The 19,295-nt window shown below is 42.2% G+C and overlaps 1 protein-coding gene across 3 annotated transcripts in view; it reads left to right on the top strand.

Annotated features, from left to right (window-relative positions):
* LOC127655272 (UDP-glucose:glycoprotein glucosyltransferase 2-like) overlaps nucleotides 1-19,295 on the top strand; it is a 99,200-nt gene that overhangs the window by 29,832 nt on the left and 50,073 nt on the right. For all 3 annotated transcript variants that reach the window (XM_052142980.1, XM_052142981.1, XM_052142978.1), the window contains exons 13-22: nucleotides 9,731-9,884; nucleotides 10,501-10,620; nucleotides 10,995-11,080; nucleotides 11,316-11,451; nucleotides 13,710-13,841; nucleotides 14,252-14,416; nucleotides 14,924-15,047; nucleotides 15,448-15,546; nucleotides 15,923-16,017; nucleotides 16,734-16,943. In XM_052142980.1, the coding sequence (XP_051998940.1) occupies nucleotides 9,731-9,884; nucleotides 10,501-10,620; nucleotides 10,995-11,080; nucleotides 11,316-11,451; nucleotides 13,710-13,841; nucleotides 14,252-14,416; nucleotides 14,924-15,047; nucleotides 15,448-15,546; nucleotides 15,923-16,017; nucleotides 16,734-16,943 (1,321 nt within the window). The remainder of the gene's footprint in view (nucleotides 1-9,730; nucleotides 9,885-10,500; nucleotides 10,621-10,994; nucleotides 11,081-11,315; nucleotides 11,452-13,709; nucleotides 13,842-14,251; nucleotides 14,417-14,923; nucleotides 15,048-15,447; nucleotides 15,547-15,922; nucleotides 16,018-16,733; nucleotides 16,944-19,295) is intronic.

Genomic DNA, 19,295 nt, shown 5'->3' with positions numbered 1-19,295 from the left:
GGAGTCTGGTCAAGCTCAACATAACATAGAATACAAGCTTAGTTACCAACTGGATCAGTAATAAATCAGTAAATAAAAAAAGAGATATAAAACCAAAGCAACTCTGACAAGTCAAAAAAATCTAGGGGATTTCTACATATTGAGTAATAAATTTGGACCTTGCAATTTACTGGAGAGTATAACGTTAGCCTACGGGGATACAAAATCAGACGGGAGGGCGGCGGGAGGACAGTTTGAATTGAAATGCGGGGGAAACGGAAGAGTTGGGCTAGCTTCCTGCCAATAGCTATAGCATTGTGCAAACTACTAAATTCATTTCAGAAGGCAGACAATTACGTTACGACAACCTGTCCTAAAGCTCAGTCTCTCTCCCTCTCTCTGTATTATTATACTAAATAAATATTAAATATTTAATATTATAAAAAATCTATTATATAAAAATATTATACTATTATTATTACGAAATTACACAAATTAAGAGTTAAAATAATTAAAAGTAAGACTTTCTCTGCTAAGTGCTCGTTTTCGTTGCACAGAATGTCTGCTAACGTTAGCACTTGGTCCTCCAGTCCCGCCCGCGCCAAAATCCGGTGTAAACTTTGACGGTGGACTTGATTCTATCGAGTGCACCGAGGGAACAGCATCAGTAATCAGCCTCACGTGGTCCTTACTCCGAAATCCCATCCGAGACTCCAACAAATCTCCAGGTCGATAATTCTCCGGAGTGAAATGTGCGCCACAAATGACCGAGTGTGTGGTAACAGACGCGGCAGTGAAGTCTGCTCTCTTCACCTGCACAAAACGCACCCAAGACCGAAAAGCCTTGTTTTTCCTAGAAGGAAAATGATGGACACGATGTCCTGACAGGCTGGAGTTCGTGCAGCCAGCACAAACACAATAACTTACCATTATGGCTTCTCTAAAACTCGATCTAAAACTTTCTGTCTCTCACTACTGCTCTAACTACATCAACACCCAACAATGAGAGAGCTGACCGCGAGCTCTTTTATTTGCCTCGCCCTACGTCATATGACGCGTTGCTATAGCGGGAAAGGCGTATTCCAGAGCCTAGCACATTTTCATCAAGATCTCTATATTAAATGAGATTTCATTAGTAATTTCTACATATGTGTTTTTAAAAGACCTCTGCAGACAATATAAAGTATTAATTCAGTTATAAATTCAACCTGCATGTTGCTCTTTAACCTCCTCGTGGCCGCTATTATGTGGTTCTTGCTCTCAGTGGGGCGCTTGGTGAGTTGTGCATGGATGCTGCAGAGAAGCATAGGCACTATACGCGACCTGCGTGAAGTTGGCCCCCCACCCAATGCAAAACGTTGGTAAAATAGTCTCAATCCTTTATGCTGGTTTGTGCTGTAAAAATGTTTGTTTGTGCTGCTTCGGTTTTTTTGATATTAAAAGAATATTTATAGGTCATTCCGAGGTCAGTCAGCCCTCCCACATGCTCCAAATTCACCCCAAATAGTCTTGTTTGTTTGTGCTTTGTTTGTGTTGGTTTGTGCCGGTAAAAGTTTTGTTTGTGCTGCTTTGGTTTTTAAAGTATTAGACATTGAATTATAGGCGATGACGTCACCAGCCCCCCCACATGCTCTAAATTCACCCAAAATAGTCTCAATCATTTGTGCTGGTTTGTGCCGGTAAAAGTTTTGTTTGTGCTGCTTCAGATTTTTAAATATTAGACATTGAATTATTGCCGATGACGTCATGCAGCCCCCCACATGCTCTAAATTCACCCACTGTTGTGAACTGTAAATTCACTGTTTTGTGCTGTAAAAAATGTTGTTTGTGCTGCTTCGGTCTTTTAGATATTAAAAGAATATTTATAGGTCATTCTGAGGTCACTCAGCCCCCCACATGCTCTAAATATACCCCAAATAGTCTCGTTTGTTTGTGCTGGTCTGTGCTGCTAAAAATGTTGTTTGTGCTGCTTCAGTTTTTTAGATATTAAAATAATATTTATAGGTCATTCTGAGGTCACTCAGCCCCCCACATGCTCCAAATTCACCCAAAATAGTCTTGTTTGTCTGTGCATCGTTTGTGCTGCTTTGTGCCGGTAAAAGTTTTGTTTGTGCTGCTTCGGATTTTAAAGTATTAGACATTGAATTACAGGTGAATTATAAATGCTGATATGTATTGAATACAATACTGACAGAATAAAATAGATCACTTAATGGTCACAAAAATCAAATATAGATTAGTAGCAGTCTCGGTCATTCTGATAACTATATTGTAAATGATTTCCTCCAAGGGATGACACTTGAAGCACTTGCTCGGAGGTGAGGTTCTTTATTGTTAACACTTAGACGTGCACACAGCACTTTTACAAAGACAGGTACTATTCAATTACACACAGTAGTTCTGTAGTCAGTCTCTCTCTCTCTCGATGGAGGCCCTCTGGCTGATTTTATGCCGCTCTCCACGTGCTCACTGAAATTAGAGACAGGTGTTAGACATAATTTAGCTCAGGTGTAAGCGCCCTTACCGCTTTTCTCTCCCGGACAGGCACTTGACCACGCCCCTGCTGCCGCATACCCCCACCGCCCGACTCAGGCCGGGGCATCATCCGGCCTGTCTACCACTCCCCCCCATTTCTGGAGAGGAAGTCGGCGACAGCCATCTGCACCCCTGGTCTGTGGTCCACCTTGAATTTAAAGGCCTGGAGGGCCAGATACCAACGGGTGATCCGGGCGTTAGTATCTTTCATGCGGTGGAGCCACTGCAGTGGGGCGTGATCCGAGCAGAGGGTGAAGGCCCGCCCCAGCAGGTAGTAACGTAGGGTGAGGACCTCTCACTTGATGGCCAAACACTCCTTCTCCATGGTGCTGTACTTAGTCTCCCTCAAGGAGAGCTTTACGGCTAATGTAAAGCACCGGGCGCTCCTCCCCCTCCACCACCTGCGAGAGTACGGCAACCAGCCCTCTGTCTGAAGCGTCCGTCTGCAAAACAAAAGGGAGAGAGAAGTCAGGTGCATGAAGAAGCGGCCCCCCACAAAGTGCGGCTTTAATCTGTGTAAACGCCTGTTGGCACAGCTCTGACCATTGGACCGGATCTGGAGCCCCCTTTTTATTGAGGTCAGTCAGCGGGCTGGTGAGATCCGAATAATTAGGCACAAACCTCCTATAATAGCCAGCCAGCCCCAGGAACTGCCTCACCCCCTTTTTGGTCTCGGGTGTAGGGCAAGTCGCAATCGCCGTGGTTTTGTCAATTTGGGGACGCACCTGGCCATGACCCAAGTGGAACCCCAGATACCGTACCTCCACACGCCCAATCGCACACTTCTTAGGATTTGCTGTGAGCCCCGCCCCGCCGCAGCGTTCTCAGGATGTCCCTCAGATGTTGCATGTGCTGCTGCCAGTCATTGCTATAAATGATGATATCATCTAAATAGGCAGCGGCGCAAGCGGTGTGAGGTCTGAAGAGCCAATCCATGAAACGTGGCCGGTGCCCCAAACAAATCGAAGTGTCACAAATTGGTGTAATCCAAACGGTGTAGTGAAGGCTGTTTTCTCACGGGACATTGGTGTCAAGGGGATCTGCCAATAACCCTTCGTTAAATCCAAGGTCGAATAAAAACGAGCAGTACCTAACCGATCGAGCAGTTCATCAACACGGGGCATTGGATACGCATCAAATTTAGACACTGCGTTGACTTTTCTGTAATCCACACAGAATCGAACAGACCCATCACTCTTGGGAACAAGAACAACCGGACTGGACCAATCACTGTGGGATTCATCTATTACGCCCATATCGAGCATCGCATCCAATTCCTCCCGAACTTTTTATGTTCGGGTAAGCGATAGGGGCGGCAACGTACCACCACGCCCGGCTCGGTCTCGATGTGGTGCTGTATGATGTTTGTACGGCCCGGTAGAAGGGAAAACACATCTGCAAATTCCTTTTGTAATTCGGAAACCTCTGAGTTGACGCGGTGAGAGGTGGTCTCCACAAGTAACCGGGGTATTGAGACTGCGGGCTTTGTTTACCTCCGGTCCGAGCCCTGCCCTCTCCGGAACTACCGTGGCCAACGTCACAGAGGCCGCCTCTTCCCTCCACAATTTCAGGAGGTTGAGGTGATATATTTGACGTGCGCCCCCTCTATCGGTACGTTTAACCTCATAATCGATATCCCCTACTCGTCGTGTGACCTCAAAGGGTCCTTGCCACTTGGCGAGCAATTTAGAGCTCGATGTTGGGAGTAATACAAGCACCTTATCTCCCTGTGCAAATTCCCATAGCTGAGCACCCCTGTCATACAGCCGGCGTTGGCATTCTTGAGCCTGGAGCAAATTCTCCTGTGTTAATTGCCCCAGCGTGTGGAGATACTGAACGTACTGAATTTCATTTTTGCTATTAGAAGGTCCCTCCTCCCAAGCTTCGCAGATGACTTCGAGGACCCTGCGTGGGCGTACAGCAGCTCAAACATGGAGAACCCTGTGGAGGCTTGCGGGACCTCTCGTACTGCAAACAACAGGGGGTCCAGCCACTTATCCCAATTCCTAGCGTCATCGTGTCCGAATTTACGAATCATGTTCTTGAGCGTTTTATTAAATCGTTCCACTAGGCCATCGGTCTGGGGATGGTAAACACTAGTGCGAATCCACTTAATGCCCAAGAGCTCATAAAGTTCGCTGAGTGTTCATTACATAAAAGTCGTGCCTTGATCGCTGAGGATTTCTTTCAGAATCCCCACCCAGGAGATTATCTTGAAGAGTGCCCCTGCAACACTACTTGCGGAGATATTGCTCAGGGGCACCGCTTCCGGATATCGCGTTGCGCACTCCACTAGGACTAACACGAAGCGATGTCCACGTGCTGACCGTTCTAATTGGCTAATCCCAATTCTTTCAAAGGGGACCTCAATCAATGGTAGAGGGTGCAAAGGCGTTTTTGGGGTGGCCGGTGGGTTTACCAGCTGACATTCACGGCACGCCACACACCACCTGCGAAACGGGCTATTAGATGGAGAAGTGTTTTTCGTTCCCCTAGGTGACCGGCCATAGGATTATAGTGAGCCGCCTGGAAAATCATTTCCCAGCATCTCCGTGGAATCAACAATTGGGTCACTTCCTCCTTTGTTTGAGCGTCCTGCATCACTCTATATAGCCGATCTTTAATCATGGCAAAATATTGGTATGAAATGGCGATGCCCGGCTGGAGCTGTTGACCATCGATTACTCTCACTTGGTCAAGAGCATGTTAAAGGGTTTCGTCCCGCGACTGCTCTAGAGGGAAGTCCCCCTCAGGGAATTCCCTGAGAGGAGGGGTGGCCACCTCGCCCCTTCCCTCGTCATTCAGAGCAGCCGAGGACGGCCCCGGCTCCGCCTCCCCTGCCAAAGCATCGCACACCGCACACCTCTTTATGCAGGATCCATCCGCGCAAATACCCTCTAAAATATCTCTAAAACTCGGCCAATCAGTACCCAAGATTAGCGGATAAGTGAGGCGGGAACTAACCGCTGCCTCCACACTATGGTTTCTTCCCCTGAACTTAATCGCCAAAGTCACCATGGGATACTTGTGAACATCTCCATGCACACACCTCACCCTCACCAATTTAGCTAAACCCAAAGCCCCGGGTTGAACCAAGCGTTGGTGGATGGTGGTCTGATTGCACCAAAGCTTGGTAAATACCCCCCCTGATCCTTACCGGAATATGGTATGCTACAGCCCGATCTGGGACAGCTTGCGGGACATCGGAGACCCGCACCACCGTCCCCACCTCCACACTTCCAACAGGCTGGCCCAGGCGTTACGCCCGCACTTGTGCTGGCAGGTGCCCCCACCTGAGGAGGAGAGCGGCTGAAGGACGGGGAAGGGGAGGGTACATTCTCCCAAGGCCGGAAAGCTGGTCTCTGGTTCACTCCACGCCTGCGCGGGGCAGGAACGGGCCCTGGGTGAGAACAGAGCGAAAGGACATAGGGGAGGGGGAGAAGGCAGGGGCAGACACAGGGCAAGTGGAGAGAGAGAGAGAAGGAGGGCTCATCCACCCTCGGGATCGCCGCCAGATGGTCCTCTGCAAGACGAACGGCTTCCTCCAGCGACTCCGGGCGGTGGCACTGGACCCACTCCACTGTTTTCCGGGGAAGCCGTTGGACAAATTGCTCCAGTACCACTTGATCGATAACTCCCTCGACGTCGCGGTCCCCCACGAGCAGCCACCTCCGACAGGCGTCCCGGAGCTGTTGGGCAAATGCGAACGGGCGATCGAACTTTTACAACTTCATGCCCCGGAAGAGCTGACGATTCTCTTCTGGGCTCCGACCAACCCGTTGCAAAATGGCTCTCTTTAGGTCTGTATAGGCCAGGAGGTTCGTTGCCGGCAGTTGTTGAGCCACGAGTTGAGCATCCCTGGACAGGAGAGGATCATCTGCTGCCCCCATCTTCTGTAACGTGGGCGGGGGCAGCGTGGCGCGGGTGTCCGGGGTCGCGGCTGTGGCTGACGTGGCCTCCTGGCTGAGAAGGCTCCGGATGGCGTGCCGGTCCTCTGCCTGAGCCCGCATGATCTAAAAAAAACGGTGATCCTGGTCCTGCCAGAGCTCAAGTAGGGATTGTTGGTGGCTCTGATGTAGTGTCGCGAGGGACTGGAGGACCTCCGCCAGCTGGGCGGACTCTACAGGTGACCCTTCTCCATGCTTGGACAAACTTTTTCCCGGGTTTCGGCACCAGTGTAAACGATTTCCTCCAAGGGATGCCACTTGAAGCACTTGCTCGGAGGTGAGGTTCTTTATTGACAACACTTAGACGTGCACACAGCACTTTTACAAAGACAGGTACTATTCAATTACACACAGTAGTTCTGTAGTCAGTCTCTCTCTCAGTGCTCAGTGAAATTACAGACAGGTGTTAGTCATAATTTAGCTCAGGTGTAAGCGCCCTTACCGCTTTTCTCTCCCAGACGGGCGCTTGACCACGCCCCCGCTGTCACATATATATTAGGCTACTATATTATATATTTCGAAAATAGGTCTATCTTGTTTTGTGTGTAGTCAGTACGATTTATGAGCAGTGAGCATTTTATTTTGGGTTTGTCATTTAAATCTCTTGCCAAAATGTTGGATGAAGATGTTTTAATACAACAACAACGCCTTATCAATGTTTTTGTAGTCTCTATGGAGTTTATTAAAAACGTATTGGTGTTCAGAGAACAGCAGCTCAATATTCATCTGGTTTCTGTCGGACTCTTTTTCTGTCACTCACTTTCGCTCAGCTCTGGGCACGAGAACAACAGCGCAAATCTCCTCGATTTGAACACACTTTTAGCGTCGAATTGTCGAAGAATTTCTGTCAAGACTAATCATCACATTATTTGTTCAATAGACAATTATCTTTACTTCATGCACTGGTGTTTCATGATTGAACTTTTTATTTATTTACATGGAGTATCTCTTGTGGAAATTAGTGTAGAGTTAGTAGAGAAAAAGTAGTTACTAAATTAAATTTCTGGCCAAGGTAAGTACAATGTTTTAACACTGCCAGTTACAATAGTATTTGTTAACTTAAAGAATAATTGTACAACATTCAAGAGAGCTAAGATTGTCAATGTTTATTGAACAGAATTCTCATTGCTAATACAAATACATGCTAACTACAGTTTTACATGTGACCCATGTTAGTTTTTTGAATACATTGTGCATCTAGGGGTCAACATTACCATATTGGTCCTATTATAAGATACATAATCCTTATATATTATTACTATATTATCCTTAAATTCAGACCAATACAGTAATGAAAAATTTTTTTTAGTCGATTATTTAAGTGGGTAATTATGTTTTGCTTATGCCAGATGTCCAAGAAACCAGCAGTTGACAGAGATTCCATTTTCACAGTCCTGTGTTCATCAAAAGAAGCCATAAGTCCAAAATGGCAACATAGCTACTCCTAATCAGAGCATCTGGACAGAGCTTAGTAAGCAGCTAGAAAACAAGATCACTTTAAAGGCTCTATACACTTTTGTTAAATTAAATAGACACAACATCTGAACTGCTTTAGGGTTTACTCATGAATGTGATCATGAAACAAATGGCAGTAGTGATGACACTGATTTTGAGCCAGGGTCCCTTTCACCCAGACCAAAAGATTGCTGGACTTTTGATCTTGAAGTTCCATTTCAGAAATGGATTGAATTCATGCATGAAATGGTTAAATACAACAACAAGTTATCTAAAACTCCAAAAAGGGAATACACAATTTTGAAGCCTGGAATCTGGGCACACGTGATTATTTATCACATATGGCAAGAAGTGAAATGCCCCTGCACATTTGCCTTTAAAAGAGCCAAGGTCTATCCATCAGCCACAGAGAAATACATAGAAATCAGAGGCAACTGTAAGTGTCATGGCCACATTCACAGAAAATGTGACAGAGCGCCTGAAATGAACAGCCCAACGGTGCTCAAGTGTTTAATTAAAAACAATGATGACTCCCTGCACACTGGCTGTTCCAAGCATGCGATGTCTGGTAACTTGCGTGAGCAGATAGCCAAAGAACTGTGTGAGGGCAGAATGGAACCCCATGTATGGAGGGCATCAGAGGCAACAAATTGTCTAGGTTACGGATGTAACCTCCTTTCCCTGATGGAGCGAACGAGACGTTGAGTCGAAGAAGTGACACTAGGGGTCTCTCTTGAGAGCCTTTTGTATCTCTGAATTTGCATGTCCCGCCCACGGACTACGGGTATAAAGGGAGGGAAATGTGTCGGTTTCATTTAGGCTTTTTCTGAGGAGCCGACAATGAGGTCGTCCTCAATCCCGTGGGAAGAAGGAGCGGCATGGGGGGAAGGAACGCCTGAGGGAAGGAACGCCTTCCCTGGCGGCGGGGCGGGATGCCTCCGTCTGCTTCTTCACCGCTGAGGACTGCTGGGCGGAGTCATCAACGGTGCCGCCGAATGGACGTAGCTGGGAGACAGGGGCGTCCAAGAAAGCGTGCTTTGTCTACTTCCCGTATTTCAACCAGGTCCAGTCCATAAATTAAGTTTCCGTAACAGCAGGCAGCGTCAGAGGAACAGGAACGGGTGTGTAACTCGCAGCTGACTGCATACACGACCATCGGCTCCGAAGAAAATTTCTGAATGAACTCAACGTATTTGCCCGCTTTTATGCCCATATGTCCAGGGTCAGGGTATGCAAATACTGTCTGCCTAATTCCCATTGGCCTTTTTTCATAGATCAGAGGCATATTCGGCACTCGAGAGACCCCTAGTGTCGTTTTTTCGAAGCAACATCGAGAGAGCGACAGACGGGGAACTGTTGTTTTGAATTGACTGTAAAAAACAGAAAGGGTATTAAAAGAGACATAATGCAATGACATATGGATCCGTGGATCTCGTCTTTGGACACACAGAACAAGTTAAACCAGACTTTTACTCTCAAGAACCTCTGTGTTAATAACTTTTTCTCCACTAAACTACTCAATTACTGGTTAGTGAAATCTGAATATTTACTAGTCAGTGGCTAATCTTAATCATTTTAGTCGCATAGCATGAGAACTGATTGCACATGCAAATGATTTACTATGCCACATAGAGTGAAGACTGATCTTGGAATTTCCTCAAGAAGTCATCCTAGTTGTCTCTGCACATTAAACTGGGGCAGGAGAATGTACAGTATTTTAGCTAAGAGGAATTTACACAATTCATCTTCAAGCATCAGCAAGTATCATGTGTACTAATCGTAAACTTTGAATTTCATTCCCAACTGTCGTGTAGCATCCTGGACATTCTCAGAGCGGAGGCTAAGATTCTTGAGGGTCTTCATAATCTTGGCATTAGAGGAAACAGCTTTAGTAAGTTCCTGCATTTACCAACAGCATCCACTGTGGAGGACAGTTATGCTCTGGACATCCGCAACTCTGCCATAATGGTGAGACATGAAAGAGTATTCAAATGTGGTAATAGAGCTCAACAATGAGTTCCAGAGTTAGAATGCTACTTCCTTGAATTAAATGTTGTGACTCATTTGTATGTACGATTAATTGTGATTAATCAATCAGGACACCATGTAATTAATTCGATTAAAAATGTTAATCGATTGACAGCCATTTATATATATATATATATATATATATATATATATATATATATATATATATATATATAAATAAAAAATATTTAGATAAATAAAAAATATTTAGATAATTAAAATGCATTACATTCTTAATCACTGATTAGACAATACAAAAAGCGGTTTTAGAATACAATGTTTACTACCATATTATTGATCATAAGACAATCATTGGCATACAGTTCACAGCAATCCATTTCACAGGTGAATTTGTAAATCAGTTGGATTTATTATGAGGGCTTATTTAAGGACCTCAGTCCTGCTTAGTTTGCTTCCATGCACTTTATTGAAGATTTTTTGAATGCTGTTGGAGAAAATTTATGTAACTGAGGCCACCACCACTGGGCTCTTTTCTGTTCTTGAATCAAAGAGTCTAAGAGTTTAACACATTTTTTTTTCTTTTATTTTTTTTAAGTGGGTTAATGATATTGAGAAGGACTCCATGTATCGTCACTGGCCCTCAAGTCTCCAGGAGCTCCTTAGAGCAACATTTCCTGGTGTTATCCGACAATTACGCCGTAATATCTTTAACCTGGTGAGTAGAATTCATTACTTCCCAACGTGAAATCCAGCTGTGTGTGCATTACAACACTAAGCTGAAATCCAACTGTGTGTGCAGATTTGTCTTTGAATGTTAAGCCCTTATTTATATTTCATAAACTAAAAGTATTATTCTTTTAGTGCTGATGCAGACTTGTTTTGATGATTGGCTTAATTTTAAGTATATCTTAAATTGGTATAAACAGATAACTTGTGTCACTTTTTTCCAATAGGGTCCTACAAAGTTTTATTTATTTATTTATTATTTACTTTGACACAGAATTGGTCAGATTGTCTTAGTAAACCATGTTTTTATTGTCATTGGTTTATTTATTGATAGAAAGTTGAAAAGCTGTTTGTTATTTTCAGGTTCTGTTTCTTGACCCGACACAAGAAGAGAGCATTGAACTGGTGAAATTAGCAGAACTGTTTTACAAACATAAGATTCCTCTCAGGTATGGGCACTTTTACTCAATAACAGCATGTGTTTAATATTTACATTTTTTTTGGGCTCCTGTTTCTGGGTTTATTTTACAATAATAACCAGCACACTCTACATTATCCCTAACTTAATATTCAACAAACAAACCTTATTATATTATCTGAATCTACATGAACCTTTCAGTACTATTCAGTTTATTGTTTGTAGTAGCAGTTCATAGCATATATTTATATACATTTGTGTTTTAGGATTGGATTTGTGCTGGTTGTCAGTACAGATGAAAGGGTGGATGGATATTTGGATGCAGGTGTTGCTCTCTACAGACTTTTGAACTACATTTCAGAGGAGTATGATGAAACACAAGCTTTCACATCCATGGTGTCAGTGAGTATATTTTATGATTGCTGTGACTCTATTTGAACATTAGATGTTACATGTGTTCCCTTACAAATAGGGCTGGGCGATATTTAGAATATTCACTATATAATTGCGATGATTTTTTTGGATTCATAATCTAAAACATTATGACCACCTGCCTATCATGCGGTTGTTCCTCCGCGTGCCGGAAAAATAGTGCTGACACGCCGAGGCATAGACTCTACAAGTCCCCTGAAGGAGTCCTGTAGTATCTGGCACCAAGACATTAGCAGCAGATCCTAAAGTTGTGAAGTGAAGACGCCGGGGATCAGACTTGTTGGTACAGCACATCCAACAAATGCTCAATCAAATTTAGATCTGGGGAATTTGGAGGCCAGCGCAACATCTTCAACTCTTCATCATGTTCCTGAACAATGTGTGGCAGGGTGCATTATCCTGCTGAAAGCGGCCACTGCCATCAGGGAATCCCATTGCCATGAAGGAGTGTGCCTGGTCTGCAACGTGTCAAATTGATGTCCACATGAATGGCTGGACCCAGGGTTTCCCAGCAGAACTTTCCCAGGTAAACGAAGCACACGTACATGACCATCCACGTGATGTAAAAGAAAACAGTACTCATTGGACCAGGTGACCTTCTTCCACTGGTCCAAGATCCATTTCCAATGCTTGCGTGCCCATTGTAGATTCTTCCGATGGTGGACAGGGGTCATCATGGGCACTTTGACCAGTCTGCAGCTACACAGCCTCGTACACAGCAGGGTGAGGTGCACTTTGTGTTGTGACATATTCCACCCATAGCATTCATTAAAATTATCTGTGACACTGTTTCTATTGGTTCGGACCAGATGGGATAGTCTTCGTTGCCCTGGCGCATCGATGAGCCTTGGGCGCCCGACGCCCTGTCACCGGTTTGTGGTTTGTCCCTCCTCGGACCGCTGTCAGTAGGTACTCACCACTACCTTGTTAGGAGATGATCAATGTCTAAAAACGTTCTAAAATGGTTGGTCCAGAGTACGATCAAATCAAATATTTAAAATCAGCAGTAAAATCGGTCAACAATGGTATCATAAATTATGCTTCTTTAGCTTAGGTCACACTAAAAGTCCATCTAATGTGCATGCACTGACAGGTGATGTATGTATCTTTTACTGTTTTACCTCTTAAGGTACCTCTTCCTTTTCTACATCGGCTAACTTGGGCGTTTCAATTTCTCCTATTTATTTTAAAACAAATGCTCCATCTCGGGCTAAATAGTCTCTGAAATAGCTGCCCGGGACCGTTCCAAAGATGGTCGCTGAGTGGACTGACTTGCCTTTAAAGTTGATTTGTACTTCATTATCTCTACGGAAATAGTAGGTCATCTGGGTATTTCTGGATTACTGTTTAATGAATACTGAGGATTCTGACATATTACTCAAATGTGTTTTTGTCAGACTATATAGTAGGGAAGTATGGATATTCGGATACATGTTCTGTGTGCACATGCATTGTGAAGGAAAAGTACTGCATTTTCAAACATTTGCACAATTCCAAACATTATAACATAACTTTTATATAAAACAAATCTGTGACTGGGTCTCATAGTAATAATTTAGTATTATGCAATATTTAACTGGATTCCAAATAATAAGTGTAATAAGAGTGCACCTTGTTCATTCACAAAAATAGCTTTTAGAGTAAATATATGAAGGTGCTTTTTATTAAGCTACAATGTATAATTGTGTATATCATAAAAATATAAAAGTGCATATCAATACAAATTATAAGATCTTGTTCTTCCTTGTGCTCATTTAATGAAAAACTGCTGTGAAACAAGCCTTTATTATTTTTAAATAGATTTTTATTCAATGCCTTTAAAATATTGACTCTACTTGGCTACAATGGCTGTTGGGATAAAATGTTGGTCCTCTGATTTAGAAGAATCACTTTTGAGCCATTTCAAAGCAGATACATATTTATTGAGATATACAGTGTATTGAATATCATCAGTAGGCTGAAAAATATAGAGATATCATTTTTGTAGCCATATCTCCCAGCCCTTCAGACAGACACAATAAGTGTGATATGTTTTTGCTTTATTTTAAGTACCAGTACAGAATATATTTAGCTGCATACAGCTTTCTGTTCATGACATAATTTGTATAGACAAGGAAGCCAGAGACTTCTGACCCATCTACTTATGAGGCTGTGAATGGCTTTGACAGTGTTCTGTGAATGTACAATTTGGCCATTATTTTCAAGTGAGCTTTTCATGTTGCATGCAGATATATAACAGGGTGGAAGTCGGGGAGGCTCTGTCAATGGATACAGTCCCTGCATATCTGAAAAAAACATTTCCCAAAGCAAATGCTGCCAGAATTATTGGAGTGGACTCAAGCTATGATGACAACAGAAAGGTAGTGTAATTTCACAGTGTTATGCCCTCAAAATCAAATTAAAATGCCAAATTAAGCTGCTGTGTGTAATTTTATCCAAGTTTAACGTGCAGAGACAACTATAAGGAAGCCATCTGTAGTTTGACTTCCTGAAGATTGAAAACATAGTGACACAACTTCGGAATCCACCAATAGTCTTGTGTTTTGGCTTGTGCTACCCCTGTTTGGTTTAACTGTAGGTTTAACGTTCATACCAAGTACCAAGTAGCCGTTGTTGGTTGTAATGCAGACATTTCAATGCATGTTTAAATGCTATAATGGGGGCCTGAATTGATTTAAATAATTGCAAAATCTTGCTTGTCAAACATTTCTTAGCCAATTCTATGTCTCCCTGTTGAAACATGGATGTCATGTCCATGCTTTGCTTTTAGGCTGGAGGAGAGTTTTATAGGAAGAGTGGTTTAGGTGCTGTACCGGTAGCTTTGTTCAATGGTATTCCACTCAGTAGTGAGGAGATGGACCCAGAGGAGCTGGAGAAAGTTCTACTGCAGCGCATCATGGAAACTACCAACATTTTCCAGAGAGCCGTCTTCACGGTATTCTACCTTTATTTAGTTTGTAATGCCTTTCTTCATTACAGACGCTTAGGATCAACCAACTTAATGAGGTATCCACCTGAGATGCTTTTTAAAGAGTATTGAAGGAGTTTCCATGTATGCTGAGATCCTGTTGGATGTTTATGCTTCACTCTACAGTCCAATTCATCCATTTAAAGAACTTAAAAACAAAAATTATCTTTGTAAAAAATTATTCTGTAGATTAGTAGACACAATTTATATTTGTCACAATTTTTTTTTTTAAGAATTTAAATATAAGCATTTAGATACAATTCAGTCCTAGGTTAGGTGTCCTAACTTTTAGTGCCATATGGAAATATTTATAATTATTTCTGTTGCAGCTTTTTCAAAAACAATATTCAGAGTTCTTTTTGTATTTTTTACACAATCATAATGGCAGTGAAATGTTTCTTCATGCGGGCCATCTTGACTGTAATCTTTTAATGTGGTTGGTTTGCAAACTGAGCAGTTTCCTCTCACATACAGGGTCAAATCACTGAAGGTGTTGATGTGGTGGACTTCCTGATGGAGCAGACCAATGTAGTACCCCGGATCAACCCTCTGATTCTGAACTCTGAGAGGAGATATCTGGATTTCACTGCCTCACCAGGTAACCCTTTAGTAATTACGGTGCCTTAGATCACATTAATGGAATATTCTTTTAATAAAATCATAAGCTTTACATTTTCATGTTCACTTCCATTCTGAGTGCCTCACTGTAACTTCTGTTCTTGATTTCTTTTAAAGAAAAGGAGGGACAAGTTTAAATACATTTTATGTTAATCAACTTTATGCCACTAATACTGTCAATTGAGTTTAACTTGTATTGAACCCAGAATATTCCTTTAATAATCTCAGTCGCCATCACTGTTGAATCATTACCTCCTAATCTCTACAATCCCCATCACAATAACATTATCATCATCACCATCATTTTACATCATTACCTCTGTCTTCTTAATATTTATTTTTAAATACCTGAATTATTTCTGTTATTATTAAACTAACAGTGGTAGATGACTGGGATGACAGCGCTGTGTTCTCATACATGGACTCCAGGGACAAAACAGCAGTTGTCTCAAAGAAAATGAAGTATTTCATCAGAGATGGTGAGTCAGGAGGAGATATTAAAGCAGACTTAGTTTTCCTTGTGCTCTGTTCAGAGAAATCAATATCCTAATAATAAAATGATGAAAATCTTTATTTTATAAATATTTTTTTAATACAGAATTTTTATTGAATATTTATTTTATTTTAAAATGATTAGATTTTTTTAGATTTATTAAAATAAATTCATTTGAAAATGTCATATGAGTTTTTCACAGAGCAGTGCTGGGACTGCTATCTTAATTGTTGATTTGTTTATATTAATTAAAATATTAATAAAGTAAAAAAAAATATATATATATATATACATTAGCTCAGAATCTACCAAAGCTGCTCATCATGCATTATTCTCATCTAATATTTGTTCTTCTCCTGTAGAGGAGGAGGTGATGTACGGAGTGACCATGTGGATTGTAGCGGATATTGAACAGGCCTCTGGGAGGCTGTTGCTGTGGAACGCATTGAAACATATGGTAAGCTACTGCAGGTTTTATTTCCAATTAGTTGTATCCACAGGAAACTCATCTTTAGAGAGCTAAGGGACATGTGCATCATAGTAATAAATCTGAAAGCAATTCATCTTTGAAGGCATTCTTATGGTGTTGGTTAATGAACAAGTAATAAAATCAGAAATATCTGAAATGCCTTGGATTCCCTTGGTGCATATTAAATATTTTTTTTTTTTCATAAAAACAGATTCATTACATGACATGAATTTATAGTTTTATATTCTAAATGATTCAAAGCCATACATTCACAAATCTGTGCTGTTTAACGTAGAAGTAATCTTATCAACACCATAAGAGAACGTCACCCTTGATAGCTTCTTTTGCAATATGTCACTTAAAAGCAGATGTTTCCACAGTGTTTATGATGATTGAATGTTACAATAAAACATGCTTTACATATGATTATGTGCTATTTAATAGATAAACGTCTGCTCTTCTGTCACCTGCCCTGTATCACAAAACGTGGCTCTAACACTATATTAAACATATCAAAACGTTGTAAATGGGCTGTTCGCAGCTAAATTGTCACCAAAAAAAATTTGTTAGATCAGATGATCAGTGACTCATTTTGTTAATTAACCTGACCCAGATCATTTAAGCCACTTAGAATCGCATACATGTTACTGGTTTGCTGTGTGCTTCTTATGAACGAGGCTCTGATCGACAGTGTATGCTCGCAGAATTCCAGCAGCTCTAACTGCCGTGTTGGGCTGATCAATAACCCCAGTGGAAAACCAACTGAAGACAACAGTGGTCTGTATCGAGCCATGTGGGCTTCACTCCTCACCCAAAGCAGCAAGAACACGCTCGACTTCACTTTAAAACTCCTCAAAGAAGAAAATGTTGAGCTCCTCAAACAAGGCACCAAGATTAAGCACTTACTTAAACAGGTCAGTGGAGTGTGAAATGTGGTGTCTGGGTAATGTGGGATTATGTGCAGAACATTTTGAGTAGGACTTTATCTGAAGTCCAGCCCTCCTTGAAAAGGCAAGGCCCTATTGATTTCGTTAGGATTATTAGGGCCCAAGCCTTGAAAAGGCAAGGCCCTATTGATTTTGTTAGAATATTATTTTTCTTACGACTATTCGGGCACTTTTGGGGCTCTTAACGTGCTCGAAAAATCTGGAAACTTTGCACACGGGTCAGAACCCGCGGCCATTAGGGCCGGGCTGAAGCTGGTACCCGGGCGTGGCAGGGGGGCTCGACGGCGCCCCCTGGAACGGGGTCCGAAAACTTGGTCCATAAATCAAACACGCTTGCATGTAATAATATGAAACTTGGTCCACATATAGATCTCATCGTTTCATATATCCTTCATACTTTACTTTTTACCCCAGCCCAACAGGAAATCGTCTATTTAGGGTTAATCGGAAAACGCATGCAATGGAATGTGAAATACTCCTCCTAGAGAATTCCACCAATCGCCACGAAACTCGGTCAGCATGAAGTCAAGACATTGAGGATGAAGGGGTTCTCTGTTGGGTGAGATTTGCTTTTTGATTGTTTGATTGTTTTTCAAGGTTTCCGGGACTTTGGGGCCCTTGACGTGCGCGAAAACTCTTGAAACTTTGCACACAGGTCAGAAACCGCAGCCATCAGGGCCGGGCTGAAGCTGGTACCCGGGCGTGGCAGGGGGGCTCGACAGCGACACCTGGAATTGGATTCGAACACTTGTCCATATATCAAACATGCTTGCATGTAATAATATGAAACTCGGTACACTTCTAGATCTCATCGGGCCGAACAACTTTCGTGCTCTAAGTTTTACGCCAGCCCAACAGGAAGTCGGCTATTATGGGTTGTTTGGAAACACATGCTCTGGAATTATATATATTCCTCCTAGAGAATTAATCCAATCGCCACCAAACTCGGTCAGCATGAAGTCAAGACATTGAGGATGCTACATTGCGGACGGATTTTTGATATCTCGAACGTTTTGGCCGTGGCGAGGAAAATAATTTCTGACTAAAAAAAAGGACACATAAAGTGTGTTATAACTTAGATCTATCTACAGTTACAAAACTCGGCGTGTATATTGTTCTCGTCAAGCCGAACAACTTTCTAATTTACAGTCATTAGCTCCGACCAACAGACAGTCAGATATTTTGGTTTGAATGTGGAACACATAGCAAATGAACTTTGAAGCTCCAAAAAGCACATAAAGGTAGCATAAAAGCAAGGAAGTGTGTTATAACTTCTGCATACATTAACTGATCTCGATGAAACTTCAGCAGTGTGTTCGCTGGAAGAGGCCGATCACATGGATGTGACTATTGTGAGTCAAAGTTATAGCGCCACCAACTGGCAGAAGGAAGTGTGTCACTTTCAAAATGCTTTGAAATCACCCTCTTATTTTTACCCGATTTACTTAAAACTTTATGTGTATAATTTAAACACACGGCAGATGTAGACTTACAGAGAATATTATTGATATCTTAGATTTTGGAAGACATTTTTACCTACCATAAAACACAATTACATGGGCAAAACACTTTTACCAAGGACAAAACAAATTAACATTTTAGAAAACAAATGAACAAGATGCAAAACACTTTTACCAGTCCCGAAACAAATTTACAAACGATAGATTCCTTACGGAAAGGGAATGTACCACATACCGGAAGTGACGAGGTGAAAGCGGGTGTTGTTGGTGAGCGCAGTCAATTCGTGTTGTCAGTGTGGAGTATATGGCGTGATGTGAACTAAGTTTATGGTGACCGAACATGGACTGCGGCCGAGGGATGTTTTGCCCGTTTTGTGGCAAACACATGAACACCTTAATGCGGTTTTGCTTTACGTGTGGTCGGTGTTTGGAGTATTTAAAAGACGCGGACCAGACGGAAAAACAAGACATACTGCATCATTGCGTTCAATATTTTAACGAGGGCCACTCGTACGCTGTACACGGTGTAAACATCAGCTTGAGGACTCTTAAAAATGTATATAGGTCTCAGTTCTGGATGGAGTTATTTGCAGACCTTAGAGATGCTGGATACTTCAACGGGAGTCATGAGCGTCATTGCTTTGGTGATGTTATTCAGAAGGACTTGAACGAGTGTGTGAGACTGTGTAACAGTCACAGGATTCGCCCTTCCAGAACAGCAGCATGTACAGAGGAGTGCCCAATCAACTCTATTACTTACCACACAGGTGACATTGGTGATAAACAGATCAAAGTATTAATATAACGTTTTATTGTAAACCTGTGATAAAACATCAATGCTTGTGTTTTACATTTTTAA

Source organism: Xyrauchen texanus, chromosome 14, assembly GCF_025860055.1.
Source record: "Xyrauchen texanus isolate HMW12.3.18 chromosome 14, RBS_HiC_50CHRs, whole genome shotgun sequence".
In the NCBI taxonomy this organism is placed as follows: domain Eukaryota; kingdom Metazoa; phylum Chordata; class Actinopteri; order Cypriniformes; family Catostomidae; genus Xyrauchen; species Xyrauchen texanus.
The sequence above is the reverse complement of the archived record's forward strand: the minus strand, read 5'-3'. Positions and strand labels throughout refer to the sequence as shown.